Below are 15163 nucleotides of genomic sequence, written 5' to 3' on the forward strand. Positions count from 1 at the left end.
GGGGTCCCTGCTCCAACTCTCCATCAGTTTGGAGGTCCCTGGCCTGAAAAACGTTGAAGACCCCTGCTATAGACCAATGAACGCCTTGAATAAAACCCCAACTCTCCAATAAGTTAGAGAGGAGATGTCAAGAACAAAAGGGATAGAAAAAGGATAGAAGTTTAAACGGGGACACTTGAATATTGGGAACGCAGTTCTATATATTTTACAAAGACATGGCTGCAGGAACATGTTCTGGACTTCAATGCATCTTTACCATTTTAGACTGACTTTCCAACAGTCCTCGAGTTCTTTTATTTTTTTTAAATCAGCTTGTTCAATTTTCTTCTGAAATTTTTGTTACAACGAGACAACTTTCCTTTGAATATTAATAATGTATATTCTATATAAAATCCATCTGCAAAATCTAGTAACTTAAGGATAAAATATAATCTTTTTAGACAAGATTTCTGTATCAAGTTGCTAAGTTTTAAAATGAAAAACAAACAAACAAACATACAACAACAACAAAAAGGGAATGGACCATGATGCAAAATGGGGCACCACAACAGATGTGATTTCTCAGATGACTCTTGGTTAGCTTGTAAGGGCTATGGCTTCAAATTCATCATTGGCAAAGACCATGTGATGCAAATTTCAAAGATTTATAAATACTATGACTCAAACAAAGGAAAAAGGTATGTTCAGAAAAATATATCAGACTCCAAATTAGTGTTCACACCTGTACAAATAAGACCTTAACAAAGGAAAGACTTAGCTAAATCTCTCTTAACAAAAAAATAGATGATAGTTGATAGAAAACAAGTCATGTGGACTAAAAGGTATCGATTGATGAAAAACGATGCTACCCTTAATGATAAGGGAAAACATTTTTTTAATGCAAACATCTGGAAAAGGGCTAAAACTAAAAGAAGAGGTTTGCCTCTACAACAGCATACTGATCCTATCAAACCTCCAAACCTATTATGTGCTTCCCTTACATGTACAAGCTGAAGGTTTTAAAATGGCCCCCAGAGTGCCACAATTTAAGATCGCTGAAAATTGTGGCTGAGTCCATAAAAGATGGCCCAATTATCTCACAGGTCTGAAGGAATTTTGCCTGAAAATTGGATGAACCCTTCCCAAACAAAAACTGATTCTTAGCAGATTTAAAAAAAAAAACTGTGATATCTATGAAATAACGTATCGGACCGGGTATCCAAGCTTTATCTTAACAATCTTACATAAAATTTTGCTTCAAACATAAAAGAAAAATGCTTAAATGATCAAATATGTCATTGTGCCTTTTGGACATCAGGCCATATTCTCTTCAACTTTGCTTGAATTTCTAAACTATATTTTAGATGAGGGAAACCAACAGTCCTTTTCCCTCAACAAACAGTTTGAAACGCAAGAAAAAAAACTGATATCCCCTCAGGCCCGTAAGCTCATGTAGACCTGGGGTCAGGTGATGGATGTTTTAGCCTGCACAAAAACTGGAAGCAGAGGGAAACAGCTCCAAGGCTTCTACTCCCGATGAAATTGAACTTGCAGCTCCCTGCAACATGCCATTTAGTCATGCTTACATTTTTGTTTGCATAAAAATTAAAGAAACGAGATACAGTGGGATTATTTTTAATGGGTTTTTTATTTTTTATTATTTCTAATGATTTTATTGCCTTCTTGTGATTTTATGTAGCTGTAAAGCACTTTGAATTACCTTGTGTACGAATTGTGCTCTACAAATAAAATTGCCTTGCCTTAAATGGTGAGTTTTAGAGCCTTGGTATGTTGTGATTTGAAAAGACAAGCTAATTTTCGTTTTTATAAAAACGCACCCCAACTCTTTATGGACAGCTGCTGTGTCACTGATCACACCTTTTTAAAGTGACTATCAGTATCCATAGCAGCAAAATGTGATGTGATGGAGTCCTTTGTTGAAGTTTGTGGCTGCTCATGTTGGCTTGTTGAGAAGAGCCAACATCTTTTTCAGTGACTGGTCAAATTTACTATCATTTACAGATAGATCATAAAGGAATTTATGTAAAAAATATTCATACTTTTTCCGATTCAGAAGAATGAACATTTGCATGTCCCTTGATGTAAGACACCTGTAAAGCTGGTGATTCATAGTGGAAATCAAAACGTTTCCCCTCTTCGTTTGAGAACCTGAAATGTCAGGTGTTTGTATATTGCACAACGATCACATTACATCTCAGAAGACACACGAGCTGCTGAAATCTGTAAACAGCACATGATTTCCCAAAGTGCTTAGAGTGTCTGCCCAGAAGCCATGCAAAATTCATTTCCTCCCTCAGTACATATGATCCATAGATAAATAGTGGATAGCTTTCATACTTTCTGAAAATTTCGTCACATGCTCGCTGAAAAAGCTTCAAACAAACAACAAAGTGACATTCTAAAGCAGGATCTGTCCTAGTTTTCCTGTCAGTTTCCATATTTTCTTTATCTTTCCTAAAAAGATGTTGATCAAGCAATAAAACATCGCTTTTGGACACTTTTTCCACCCCTTTGTCTACAAATTTCTCCAGCTAAACGCACTGTTTTGTCGGTGCAGTATGAGAGCTGAGAGCTGTAGTCCCAGCAGTTATTTGTTTTGTTTGCTGTTATCTCAAGATCACAAGTGGATTATTCCGTTATCTCTAGATAACAAAGTCTGTTTTCTCTGTGATAACGAGTTGAAGTTGCTTGTTTTCTCAAGTAAAACAAAGATCTTGCGTTTTCTTGTCATCAGAACACATAGTATCTTGTTGTCCTTAAGGTCACTTGGTGATCAAAATGAGCTCGAAAATGAGTGGTTAACACGTAGTTTCAAAGGTTCATTATCATTTTCAATACGGTTGGCGAAAAACTATGACATTAGGTCAAAGTGTACATGTGTAATACTGACAGCGGCATTTCTAGGGATACATAAGAGTTTGACCAACTGGTCATGGAAAAAGGAACTTCACTAGGCTGAATTAACAAAATATATCACCTCTTATCATGAGAAAATAGGACTTGTTATCTCAAGATAATGGCAAAAGTTTTTAGAATTGCCCTTGTTGGCTTAGAGCAGATATCAGCTTAAAGTAAGAATTTTTCCCGACTTCTGACTGGATGCTGGTGTGAGAAGTCTGCACAGAGAGCATGCGTCGAATCAGATGCCTGTCTCTCTTTGTTTCAGATAAAATTAACCGAATAAATAAATGAATCACTACCATCTGTGTAATGCGTCACACTGACTGGTCCCCAGGAGGCTGATCAAGGGTGTCCTAAAGGCACATGTGATGAGAAGACAAACAGATCACCTGAGCTGTGGTAATTAGAAATCAGGCAGGGAACTCTCAGTGTGGCGCTGACAAACTCCACTGATAGGACAAGACAGTACATGGGGTTGGTTAGAGTGAGAAAGAGGCTGATGGGGGAGCGAGGGGAAGATGAAAAGATTCTGGTGATTAAAAGTGATTGATTGAGGTCAGAGGTGGGCTGGATGCTGGGGACATGTGACAGTAGGCATCAGAGATGGTGCAACACCTTGCTTGTGAGGGAAATAGCTTTAATTTCATGCAAGAATAGACCAGGAACACCTCAGGAAAAGTATTTTTTGCATGAGGCAACAGAAGTAATGTTCTCTATATTTGGTCAAGGAGATATAATTTGCCTAAATTAACATAATGACAAACAATAATGCTTTTGACATTTTTCCTTGAAGGCCCGTTACTGTGTGGATCTCGACAGAAACTTTGTTTGCATCAAGCTAAGGGTTCTATTGAGGCTCACATACTGTATAAAGTTAAGTTGTACCGACATACCTTAAAGTTTAGGAATAACCTTTAAGAATGAGAAGCCTTTAACATACAAGAGAAGGAAAATTCCAACATATTTATAGTCTGAAAACTGGCATAATCATACTATTTGAAATGAAAAAGGTGAAGGTAAGTAAGAGAAGGGACAGCAAATGTTAGACAGAAGAGGAGATTAGCATTTTCTTTTATCCTATGTCCTCCATGCAATACAAGATGTTATGGAGACTATAACCTTTTCACATTCAAAGATAATTTGTCATAAGTTACAAAGTTCTCAGGCATAGACTCAAACTTTGCAAAGGGTGGAAATCCTGCAGGGTCACAATTCACAGGACTACTATCTGATTATTTAGGAGTTTTTTCCCTTTTTCTTGCTCCTGAAATATTTTACAGGAAGATAAACTGTGGGGAAATGGACCTAACAAAGAGGTGGACCCCAGCCAAAATGGAAAAGAGAAGACCCTGCAGATGATGAGATCTTTTTTTTTATTTTATTTTACCTTTTCCACTCTGGGTCACACCATAACTCCACCAATTTCTCCTCCTCCTCCACAGGCCAAGAGGGCTGAGGCTTATTAATGCCCTTGCTTCTCTCTGAAGTCCCCTCTTCTTGCTTGGGGCTTGAAGTAGAACTGGTTGTCAACAGTGTCCATTTGACTGAAGTTCACTTTTTCCATTACAAAAGTTTAAAAAACGTATGAAAAATGTTATACACGTTTATTACATTGCACAACCTTGACATAAAATAAAAATGTCAAGGTGAAAAGAGGACTCATTCCAAGCTGCTCTGACTGAGTTTTACGACCAACTTACACCAAACGGAGTGATGGGAGTGTTCCATCACCCTGATAATACTCTCATGATCTGAATCCAATATCCAATAGAAAATTCATCTGCGACAGTGAAGCTGCTTGAATATTCATTCGGTCTTGACACATTTGAATAAATGCAAGCTCTGATGTATTCAAAGCTCTAAGGTATAGTTTTACAACGCAGTGTCTTTTTGTCCCAGCATCTCTTTACACCACTTTGTTAATCTCTGCCAAGCTAATAATAAGCCTGTTCTCTTGCTACTGGTCATATGTCTGACCTGTATGCAAATAGGTGAAAAATGAGCTCAAACAGGCTCTCAGAGGAGCAGGTAGTGGCCTAACTGTAGCGCAGAGAGGGGGCAGCAGCAACAAGGGTAATGAAGATGACATCGCAGCATATATACTTTGGGAGCTTACCAACAATAAGTTTCCTTTCCTCTCTCTGCTAGTTTGAAGTTTTCTGGATGTAAAACAGGACACACGTTTTCTGCCTTGAGATGTGCTTAATCTCACTAAAACAGAACGGTTGGGAGAGGAAATGGAGTGGCGATGTGAGCAGCAGGTGGAAAACGTCCTGAAACTGTTGTACGTGAAGTGATTTGTCAAAGCTCACTGTGGGAAATGTGATTAATGTAAAGTGTGACACAGGGTGCTCACCTTAAGGTACGTGTTCTGTCTGTCTCTGCTTTAGCAAAAATGGGCTGCAACTCCTGCGAGCTGCTTTACATTAGAAAAAAAAAAGCTTCAAGAACATTTCATCATCTTTCTATTTAATGACTCCACTTTAAAGACTGTTTCAGGCCAGAGATGTGACATCCTTTGCCCTTTTCCTCATTCTCTGCCAGTCTCCTGGAGTCCGACTCCTCGCTGTGTCTGATTCTTTTTCGGTGCTCTTCTTTTACACCCTGCTGCGCACTTCCTCCTCACCTCTGTGTCAGTCATTTTAATCACCTATAAAAGTTAACGGAATACCTGAGAGCACCCTCTCCTTTCCTTCAACTTTTTTTTCCCCCTCACCTGTTCCCTTCTTGCAGACGTAGGGCAGATTGTAGTTGCAGGGCACGTCATTCCATTTTCCATTCTCATGAGCAATCATAACCACGCAGTCTTCTCCCCCAGCGAAAAAGTTGTCTGGCTGGTTTTCCCTCCAGTTTTCGTATTGCTGCCCACGTGCACAAGACAAAGACAGACAGACGTAGTCATGAAACACAAACACGAGAAACCAATTTGACTCTCTACCACCACTGCATAAAAATGATCAACAGTAAAAAATGTCTTGTTGTAAATCAAGTTTTCTGTTTAGAATGTTGTCAGTTTCTTTAGGACTTTACACTCCGCTGGGATCACAGCTGTGCACAAAACCATACAGACACAGCTGGCTCCTTACCAGATCCATCTTGTCCGTCCACTGAAAATCATCCTCAACGGTGCGATCGTTCAGCCCGATCCATGTGTTGTCATGACTCAGACCTGATTAGGATGCAATAAACAGAAGAAATGAATTTAGGAAAAAAAAAAAAAGACACCTCAACTTTAGAAGTGATATGACACTAATGTCCAAACTTTCTATAAACAGTGAACTGTATCTGTGTGTCGCTCGCTGGAAGGATTGGGAACAGAATTATTAGTTTGTTTTGAAGTATTGATCAAACTGGTGACGCTAGCATTGGTCTATGTGTGTTTGAGCAGCAGGTCTAATGCAAGATGTAAACTTATTGTCCTTGGGTTGGTTGCAGCTAAGTGTCAAACAATAAATGAAACATACTGTTTGAGTCTGTGATGCACTGGTGATAAGATTTATGTTTGTGTGAAAGGAAATTTCCCTAATGATGTCCTAGGTTAATCTCATTTGTGTGTGGGGGGGGGTGCATTCGCCTGCACATACTGTATGTATTGAAGTTCAATCATTGTGATGATTAACATCATTGCCAGGCACATTAATCTTCCTAATAGCTCTGATCCCTTTATTGCAGGGGTGGAGACATCCATTTTCAAGGCAATTGAACACTTTTTTTTGCTATCTGGGCGTGTGTGGAAGAATGATGGGCCCTTTATTTATGCCAATGTCCCAGTGACTGCCCAAAACAGGAGGTGGATCGAGAATTACAGGATCTTGCTGGAGGTGATCTGGCGTTTTTACAGCACATTGTGGAGCGCTACCAGGGAGCAAAAAAATAAGGTTGAAGAGATGAAGGATTATGAGGCACCAAATAAAGACCAAATGTCTATTTGCATGATAACACAGACTGGCATCAATTTATGGCTCTAAGTGGCAAAAAGGTCCATGATGAACATGAGTACAAGCTTGCAATAAGTGTAGTTAGTTAATTCTTGTTTAAGTCTTAATTTGTGTGCCAAAAATCCAAATAGGATTTGCATACAGTAGAGAATAACATGAAACGCCATGTTTCCATCCCCATTGTTATTCTCAAGTTGATACATGATTTTGTCATGTGACACTTTCAAGTCTTTTCGATAAAAGCTAAATCTCAATCTTTTTTTGTGTTCCTTAATAATAAATATAAAGGACACAATGTTATAGAAAACAAAGTTATACAAGTCCTTAAATCTATCATTGGGATTGAAATAAGCTGTTTATGCAAGGCTGGATTCCACATAGACAAAACCTGAAAAGTTTGGAGGAAAAATGGATCAGTGACATATACTCAAAATATGCACAATGATTTGTTCACCTACATTTCTGTTTAATCATATTTAACTGATATTTTGCAGGGATTTGACCATTATATAATCTCTAAAACACAACTGGATTTATAACTTTATAATTGATTGTGTCCTCCTCTCAAAGTTATTTCTTCTAAATGTTTTTAAATGAGTAAAGGCTTTTACATTAGTGACATATCTGTCCTCATACAAAAAGTGAGAGCTGCACAATATTGATAAGAAGCCTTTTTGAACCTTTTTGAAACTTGGCTTGAGATAAAAACTGGCTTTACATTTGTAAATAATTCCTCCATGGATGTATATTTGGGGATCTAACCATCACATATGGTATTATAAATAAACAATAAAAAAATTGAATAACCTCTGCTTTAGTTGACAAAGAATGACCCAGAAGGAGTTATGGTTCTTGTTTTTTCCAAACTTTTGTTCCTAACTTCAGATTTCTTACAGAGGAGCCAGATTAGAACAAACACTAAGCTTCATTTCCACAGGCAGCGCTGTGTGTGCCAAATCTGTCTCTTCCACCCACCTCTGATGAAGTTCTGCTCTCCTGCGCTGTGGATACTGGCTAGGTGACCGCTGTGCTCCCTGCAGTCCTTTTCTGCATCCTCCCAGGTGTGTCTACGGCTGAAGTACCTGTAGCAGTGGCCGTGAAATTTCCTCCATGAGTGTTCGCAGCCCTCAGTGTCTTCAGGTGTACGAGGGGATTATGAAAGAGATGGAGAGACAAAAACAGTGATTACTCGTTTACCACGTGGGAAGACAGGTGTAGGTTGTTTGACTGATAATGACCTAAACTGTACTGTTCAGGAGAGAGAAAGAAGGATTTAGGACTGAAAAGTGGGAGACCCTTATTCTTTGAGGATTACTTTCTATCCCTTTTGTCTTGCTGCGAAGAAGAAGATTGACATAATACTTTTCTTGTCATTTTTTTTTTCTCTGCCCCATGTTGCCTTAGGTGTCCTCTGTGACACTCTGCCTCCATCTCTGCTTCTGTCTGTGCCTCCTCCTCTTTGATTTGACTTTTAATCCACAGTGGAAGCAAGCTGGCGGTGAGACAGCTTAGTCCAGTGAAAGGGCTTTTTAATCTATTCAAATGACAACGATCCTTAGAAATTGCTTCCAGTGTGTAGTGCTTGCTTGGTAATTAAGCCCCGTCACAGTCCTGTCAGCACACCGACTACCCCCCCATCCTCCTTTTCTCCCTTCATCTCTCTCATCTATTCCCTCTGCTCTCATCTCTCTGGGGTTTAGCTTTGTGGCTTTCAGCTTCATTTTTCGCGCTGTTGGTGTGCATGAATGCGGGCATGCAAATGTGTGTGTATCTGATGTCTGTAAATGTATATTTAGCTGATGGAGTTGATCTGTCAGCCGAGTCATCACCAGTTTCCCCTCTCCCTCACCCCCATTTTTGCCCCCTTCCCAGCAGCATTTAGATCAGGAAATGGCCTCGGCTTTTCCCCAAACAAATGTGAAGCGACACCAGTAAATTTTGCAGTGCAAATTGGGCCGTATGGGGCCCTGCTTAGTGTGCAGAGGGATACGTGGTCTTGGCTATGTGGGGCAGGAGCAGGAAGGACAGAATATGAGAAGAGAGTAGAGACGGGTGAAGTAGTTCATCCTGAAAGGTTTTCCATGGAGTAATATGAAATAAGGACTGTGAGGGCTTCAAAACCTCTGCTTTACACACAGTTGAAGTCCACTACATTCAGAGTGTTGTTCAGGGCCTTTCGAGGTCCAGTGCTGTGAAGTGCAATGACATTATTTCACCCAATGGGTCATTGTGACATTGGCTCTCCTTAGTTGAGGCTACATTTTGTCTCATTTTATGAAAGAGAGGTCCAGGAGTGCAACACTGAATCTGTGCTGAAGTTGTATGTACACTAAACAAAGTGAGTGTGGAATTGACTGATTCACTGACAGCGAGCAATAATGAATGTGTATGCCTAACGTGCAGCAGCACGTCACAATATGCAATAAGTACTTCTTTAATTTCTTTGCCACGTCTCAGTCAGTAAACATGAACCTCTGCGGTGTCAAAAATCAGACACAGATGAATGCTTGTTAACTGTCTGTGGGGCCAGGCAGGGAGGGACAGAAAAGAGGAGTGAAAATAACATTTGATTTCAAGAAAATGAATGGGGGCAAGTGGCTGACCTGTTCGACAATGTTCTGGTGCTCTCTGAACAGTTTGAAATTCATCATTCATCCACAAGTCTGTCTGCATGAATTTAGCCCCACATAATAGCACTGCAGGTAATCACACAACCAGATTGGATGTGTGCTGATGACTTAAAGCTGCAGGTGAACTTGCGTCAACCCCTCATGAGAGCTTGTATGCGTTTTCTGCACGAGATAATTATTTTGTTAGTCCAGCACACGTCTTTGGTGCCTGCTGGAACTTCAGCTCAGGAGTGGGACAATTGGATTTCCTCTTTATTCATTTCCTCAAGTCTTCCAAGCACTGCTGTAAGTCACCAGCGTAGTTATTATGTAAATTCTGTTAATGTGGAGTATTGCTTCATTAACCTGCCAGCTCAAATTTCTCCTGGTAGAGTAGGATTTTAATCTGATGACCTCGAAACACTCTAATGGCATTAAACCAATTAGCCGTTTTAACAGGTTCAGCCTCCTCTGGGTGGCTTAGTGGCCCTCTGGTTGGCCAAACTGCTTTTGAGCAAGATGTTCCTGGGTTTAACACGAGGGGACCTTCATCTACTTGTAATGGCGAATGTTAGAGCTGAATCTGTCTCTAAAGGGTGAGAGTTCAATCCTCTGATAGATGGAATTCATAAATCACACTTTTATACTCCTTTACAATGCTCAGAGGCAAAAATAGAAATTGAAAAGAAATCTTGAACTCAGCGGACATAATAATACTACTATGTCTATATCTATAGATACTAAAAATATCTATAGCCAGCTAGAGAACCTTGAAAACAATACAATATCTGATGGGTTTTGTGGTTTCTCCAACTCAAATGCACTCTCAAGGTCTGAAAAACCAACATCAGGACCAATGACTTAACAATAATGTTCATAACACTGCATAATGTCCACCTCACAACCTTGATATAGCAGAAAAAAAGAACTAGTTTCTTTATCAGAACCATTTACATAAGTAAAATAAAGAGCAAAACATTCCCAGAGAACCCTACTGCCCAAGCCATATGTATGTTACACAAACTGATAGTTTAAGACAACAGATTTATACTTTTTGCTCTTTGCTTGACTTAATGAATTCTGGAATAAGCTCTAAAGGAAAGACTGGATTGTAAGATTAACAGTGGCCCTATATGAACAATGCGCCCCCCCCCCCCCTGAGGCTTTTCTGGTGACGCAGTATTGCCTCACAGCAAGAAGTTCCAAAGACATGCGCGACTGGTGAAGCTGATACTCTGAAGGAGCAGTAAGTGTGGCTGTGTGTCTGTTTTAGCCCTGTCGCAGTATAGAAAGGTTTGTTGCTTACAGACATTACTGGATTTGAGCAGATCCAGGGGGCAAAACTGCAGTGACTGGTCATGGCATTGTAATAAAATTCTTTAAATAACAATCAAAACAGCAACCTACATTTCCATAATTTGTACATTTTTTGTCGACTCAATCATCAAATAACTGAAATAATTGACCCATGAAAAAAACGCTTTCACAGGTTAGACACGGACCTGTGGAAAACATATCCATCCATCCATCCACTGCTTTTTCAACGTGTCATAATATTAGAGGCCTGGGAGTAACATGACTGATAGTCAGGAACAATGCCAGGATCTCAATTTCCCAGCGTATTTGATTCAAGATTCCTTTATTCTGACTATAAATTGTTTAGGGAAATCTCAATCAGTCCATGATGACATATTTATTGATATAAACTGCACAGTCCGACCTAACAATGTAATCAGTTTAACACAGTGTCCCAGACTGAGCGAGCTGTCATATTTCTAAGTGGATAATTGCACGGCCTGATACACATAATTGAGAATTTCACTGAAGGATTTTAAAAAAGAAGAGCATTCCGTGTAGGTGGTACCTTCTTCAGTCTGGGCATCTACTTAGTCCAGAGTAAGAAGATGCTGCTGTTCATTTCTAAAAAAAATATTGGTGATGTAATGTATAATGTAAATCCTTCAAACATTGTAGCACATTTTGCTTAAGAAGGTGGAGAAAAGGTTCTTATCTTGCAGAGCAGGGACAAGAGAGTCAGGGAAGGTTTGACAGAGAGAGGAACAGCGAGAGGAAACACACATACGGACAAATGTGCACTATAAATTAAACATGCACACCTTAATTCAATTCCGACTTCTTCTGTGGGGACCACACTGACCACTTGGCCAGCGGCGTTGCTCCCATTAAAGCCTAAAACCCATGTGTTCAAAACATGAGCAATTTTCTGCCAACACAAACGCAAACTTTGCACACTATATGTAAGAAAAGGGGGAAAAAAAGTGTCTCGGAAGGACAAAAAGGTGAACTAGGTGACAAATGCGCTACAGAATAGGAGGAAAAGAAAACAGAAAGACAAAAAAATTGAATGAGAGAAAAAAAGAGTAGGAGGCAAATATTAGAAGAGAAAAAGTAAAAGGAGAGATCAGAAATAAACAGGCATGTTTTCTCCCCCTCACATATTCAACCTAGTCTCTGCTGATTTCGTCTCCCACTCGCTGACAGTAATGCTCAAAGCCCGACATCACATCAGCCTCTTCAAATATTTAGACATTATTCAAGTTGTCTTCTTTTTCTTGTTTTCCCTCTATCAGATTGGGAGGGAAGGAGGGAGGGAGGGAGGGAGGGAAGGGGTGGGGGCACATCTCAACCATTACTATTCCCACAGACGCTAGTGAAGAGCAGTTAGGATATAAAAGGCCATACACTTCCAGCTGACTGATTGGGTCGTTTATCCACATCACTGAGTGATATTTCTGCTTCTCGTCTCTTTTAGATCCCCTGAATGATGAAACGGCATGTGTTTGCATTTGCGTGCGTTTGTATGTGTGTGTGTGTGCTGCCATTTTGCTTTCTCCCTGTGACTCTTTTGAAGGCTGACAGCTCGGTGTGCCATTTGCAAGAGGGCAGATGACAGTGGTCCACAGGGAGTAGAAAGTGACTGAAAAGGAGAATCTGCTGATAGCCAGCGTCAAAAGGTGAGAATGTGCCCGGAATGTGCAAATCAAAGGAATTTAAGATGGTTATTACGAGCCCAACATGGATTAATGAAACAGAACACTACACCAATGCCTAATGCCAGTCTCAACACTTGCTCTATGAAATTATGCCAAAAACTTGTCTTTACAGATTGATGCTGATGGGGGAGGCTGAGGTAAAAATGAGGGCAGAACAGACTTTCTCGGGATATATGCCAAAATTCCCACACAGCAGGCACACAGTTGGCTCTCAGTTTATGTGAGTGGGCAAACATAAGGAAAGGACAGCAAAGACATTACATTTTTGGTGCATATCCAGTGTTTGGATCTTTCCAAAATGTTTCTAAAATGAGTGGGCAGGTAACAGACTTTAAACAGTGTGAAGCTAATGTAAAGCGCTTGTATGTGAATGCAGGTCCAGGCGAGGCTTTATAATGTCTGCTTTGGGAAAGCTGTCTGTAGACATGCAAGACAGCTTTGGGTCAAGGCCATATTTGGGGAAGTATAAAAGAACATTTCTTCACAGCTAGAACTACGAACAGACTTGCAAAGGGAGCAAAGGGTTGTGGTCAGACAGATAAACAAGTCACTAGTAATTAAATGGAATCCAGAGTTCCATTGTGGAGATGGAGGGAAGCACCATACTGTAACAATCAAAGAGGTCGGACAAAAGTCATTCCTCTTTAAAAGACTGGGAGGCTGGTTGGAGAAAGATGGAAAGGGGAAAGATGGCTGCAAAACAGTCCTCGGTGCTCAGAGTAATCAGAATCTATGGAGTGAATGCGCCAACTCTCAGAGTGACCCTGTCAGAGTGTGTACCTGAACCTAGAACATCCATGAAGAGACCTGAAAATGGCTATGAACTGAAGTAGAGGTAGAATGATTCTGCCACGAGGAAACAGAATAGCCATGCCAAGATTTGCGGTTGTACAAAATTGTGTGTAGAAAAGAAATAGAACTCAAATTTAAGATGAGTCTGAAACAAAATATGTCATGGGTATTGCTTTATCGAGTGCGAGTAAGTAGTCTTCGTTATGTTTGTTCAAGTTTTTGTTATTTTGCCCTTTATACAACCGAGATTCTCCAAATATATTACCTTACGTTTAAATCTAAACAAAAAAGTCGGAGCAGAGCAAAACAGGATCTCTGCAGCTAAATGTAGAGTAAATTTTGGACAAGCATGTGTGTTTTCTGCCTGCTTTTTGAATTCAACCTGCTGATTGAATCAACTTTCTAATTTAAACAGCTGGCTAATAAAGCACTTTCACTGAAGCTGTGACTGCAGACCTCAGGTCTGAAACAACCTTCATGTGGTCTAAAAGCAGGGTAAATGTATGGTATGCAGTAAATGCTGTGTTGGAAATGTACCACAGACAGATGCTTGAAAGATAAGGGAGTGCTGTGGTTTTATAACTTTGCATCCGAAGAAACATTTTTTGGGGAGAATATCAGAGCAATGAAAAACAGAAGCAGACTAAACCTCCAGCACAGCTCAGACAGCTTTACATCTTCCTATCATACATGCATGCTAAACTCATTAATCATCTTTTCTCATTTTTCATCTTGTGTAGCCTCTATGTTTTGTTTTATACACAGATTCACTGTTAAGGCGGAGGATAAACTGCCTTCATTTATTTTGTAGCCAGCGTAGAGAATGGCAGTTGCTTCAGGAACATTGTTTAATTAAGCACCTTGAATGAGAATAAATTACCCCACATCTTACCAGCTTTCCTGTCTGGAAAGGGATTTGGCAAGTGTCGAACGCAATAGCATATGGAGTGAGAGTGATGCCTTGCTGTTAATCCATTTGAATAGCCTCTGCCAGGCTTAGGCAAAACTTCAGGGATTTTCAGTGTTTGTGCCAGTGAGTGTGAGTGTGTGCATGCCTAAGTTTGTGTCTGTGTGCGTTTTTTCTCTTCAGCGGGCCGCTGTGGGTGAAGAAAATAAAAAAGCTGCGACTCCTTTTCTTTTCAGTCTTGGCATGTGTCCCTCTTGACATGTTATTAGAATGCATGAATCTTCATTAGCATTAATAGACTCCAAAGACCCGCAGGAAACACAAAATTAACATTTCAGCCACACAGTCTGCTGAGTTGCCAGTTTAAACAGCAGCAGCAGAGTCAGGGACAGAGCCGACACACAACTCAGAGGCCTCTCCGTCATCTGAGAGATGATGCTGACTCACAAAACCACTGAGAGAAGTATGAAAAAGCAAATATGAAAAAGCAAAACAAACAAGCGCAGTGAACTACTGCCTATGAAGCAGCCAAATTCCCCAGAGTACTATACGATTTATTGCTGTTTGTTTTCTTTGAGGAAAAGATTATGCAAATAACCACGATGAATTTCAAGAAACTCGATTGAGAGGAGGAGCACGAGAGGAGGATGGAGCTGCTAAGCACTGTACTCACAACCATGGGCCTTTATGTGATGTGCGATGAATTTAAAAAGAAGAAAAAATTTTACAACGCGACAGCCACCTTCATGAATGCCATGTTTACATTTCACATTCAGTTGCCCTCACAACCTCTAGAGGGCGTATATTCTTTGAACGTAATTATTCACTCTATCTGACCATTTTGAGGAGGAGGACAGTCTTTTGCAAGATAAAGGTCACCAGGCTAAAAACCATTCATCTGGAACCTAAACTCAAAAGCTGGGACCAAATAGCATCCTTTATATTTATGTAGACAGGTTGTAGGGTCGTGCAATAACCGGAAGGTTGGCGGTTCGATTCCCA

General features: G+C 40.1%; 1 protein-coding gene across 1 annotated transcript in view; it reads right to left on the reverse strand.

Annotated features, from left to right (window-relative positions):
• ncanb (neurocan b) overlaps positions 1–15163 on the reverse strand; it is a 146365-nt gene that overhangs the window by 11295 nt on the left and 119907 nt on the right. Inside the window, exons 12-14 of the mRNA XM_075485086.1 lie at positions 7815–7973; positions 5988–6070; positions 5618–5762 (exon numbers count right to left, since the gene is read on the reverse strand). Of these exons, the coding sequence (XP_075341201.1) occupies positions 5618–5762; positions 5988–6070; positions 7815–7973 (387 nt within the window). The remainder of the gene's footprint in view (positions 1–5617; positions 5763–5987; positions 6071–7814; positions 7974–15163) is intronic.

This window comes from Odontesthes bonariensis, chromosome 15, assembly GCF_027942865.1.
Source record: "Odontesthes bonariensis isolate fOdoBon6 chromosome 15, fOdoBon6.hap1, whole genome shotgun sequence".
Lineage (NCBI taxonomy): Eukaryota > Metazoa > Chordata > Actinopteri > Atheriniformes > Atherinopsidae > Odontesthes > Odontesthes bonariensis.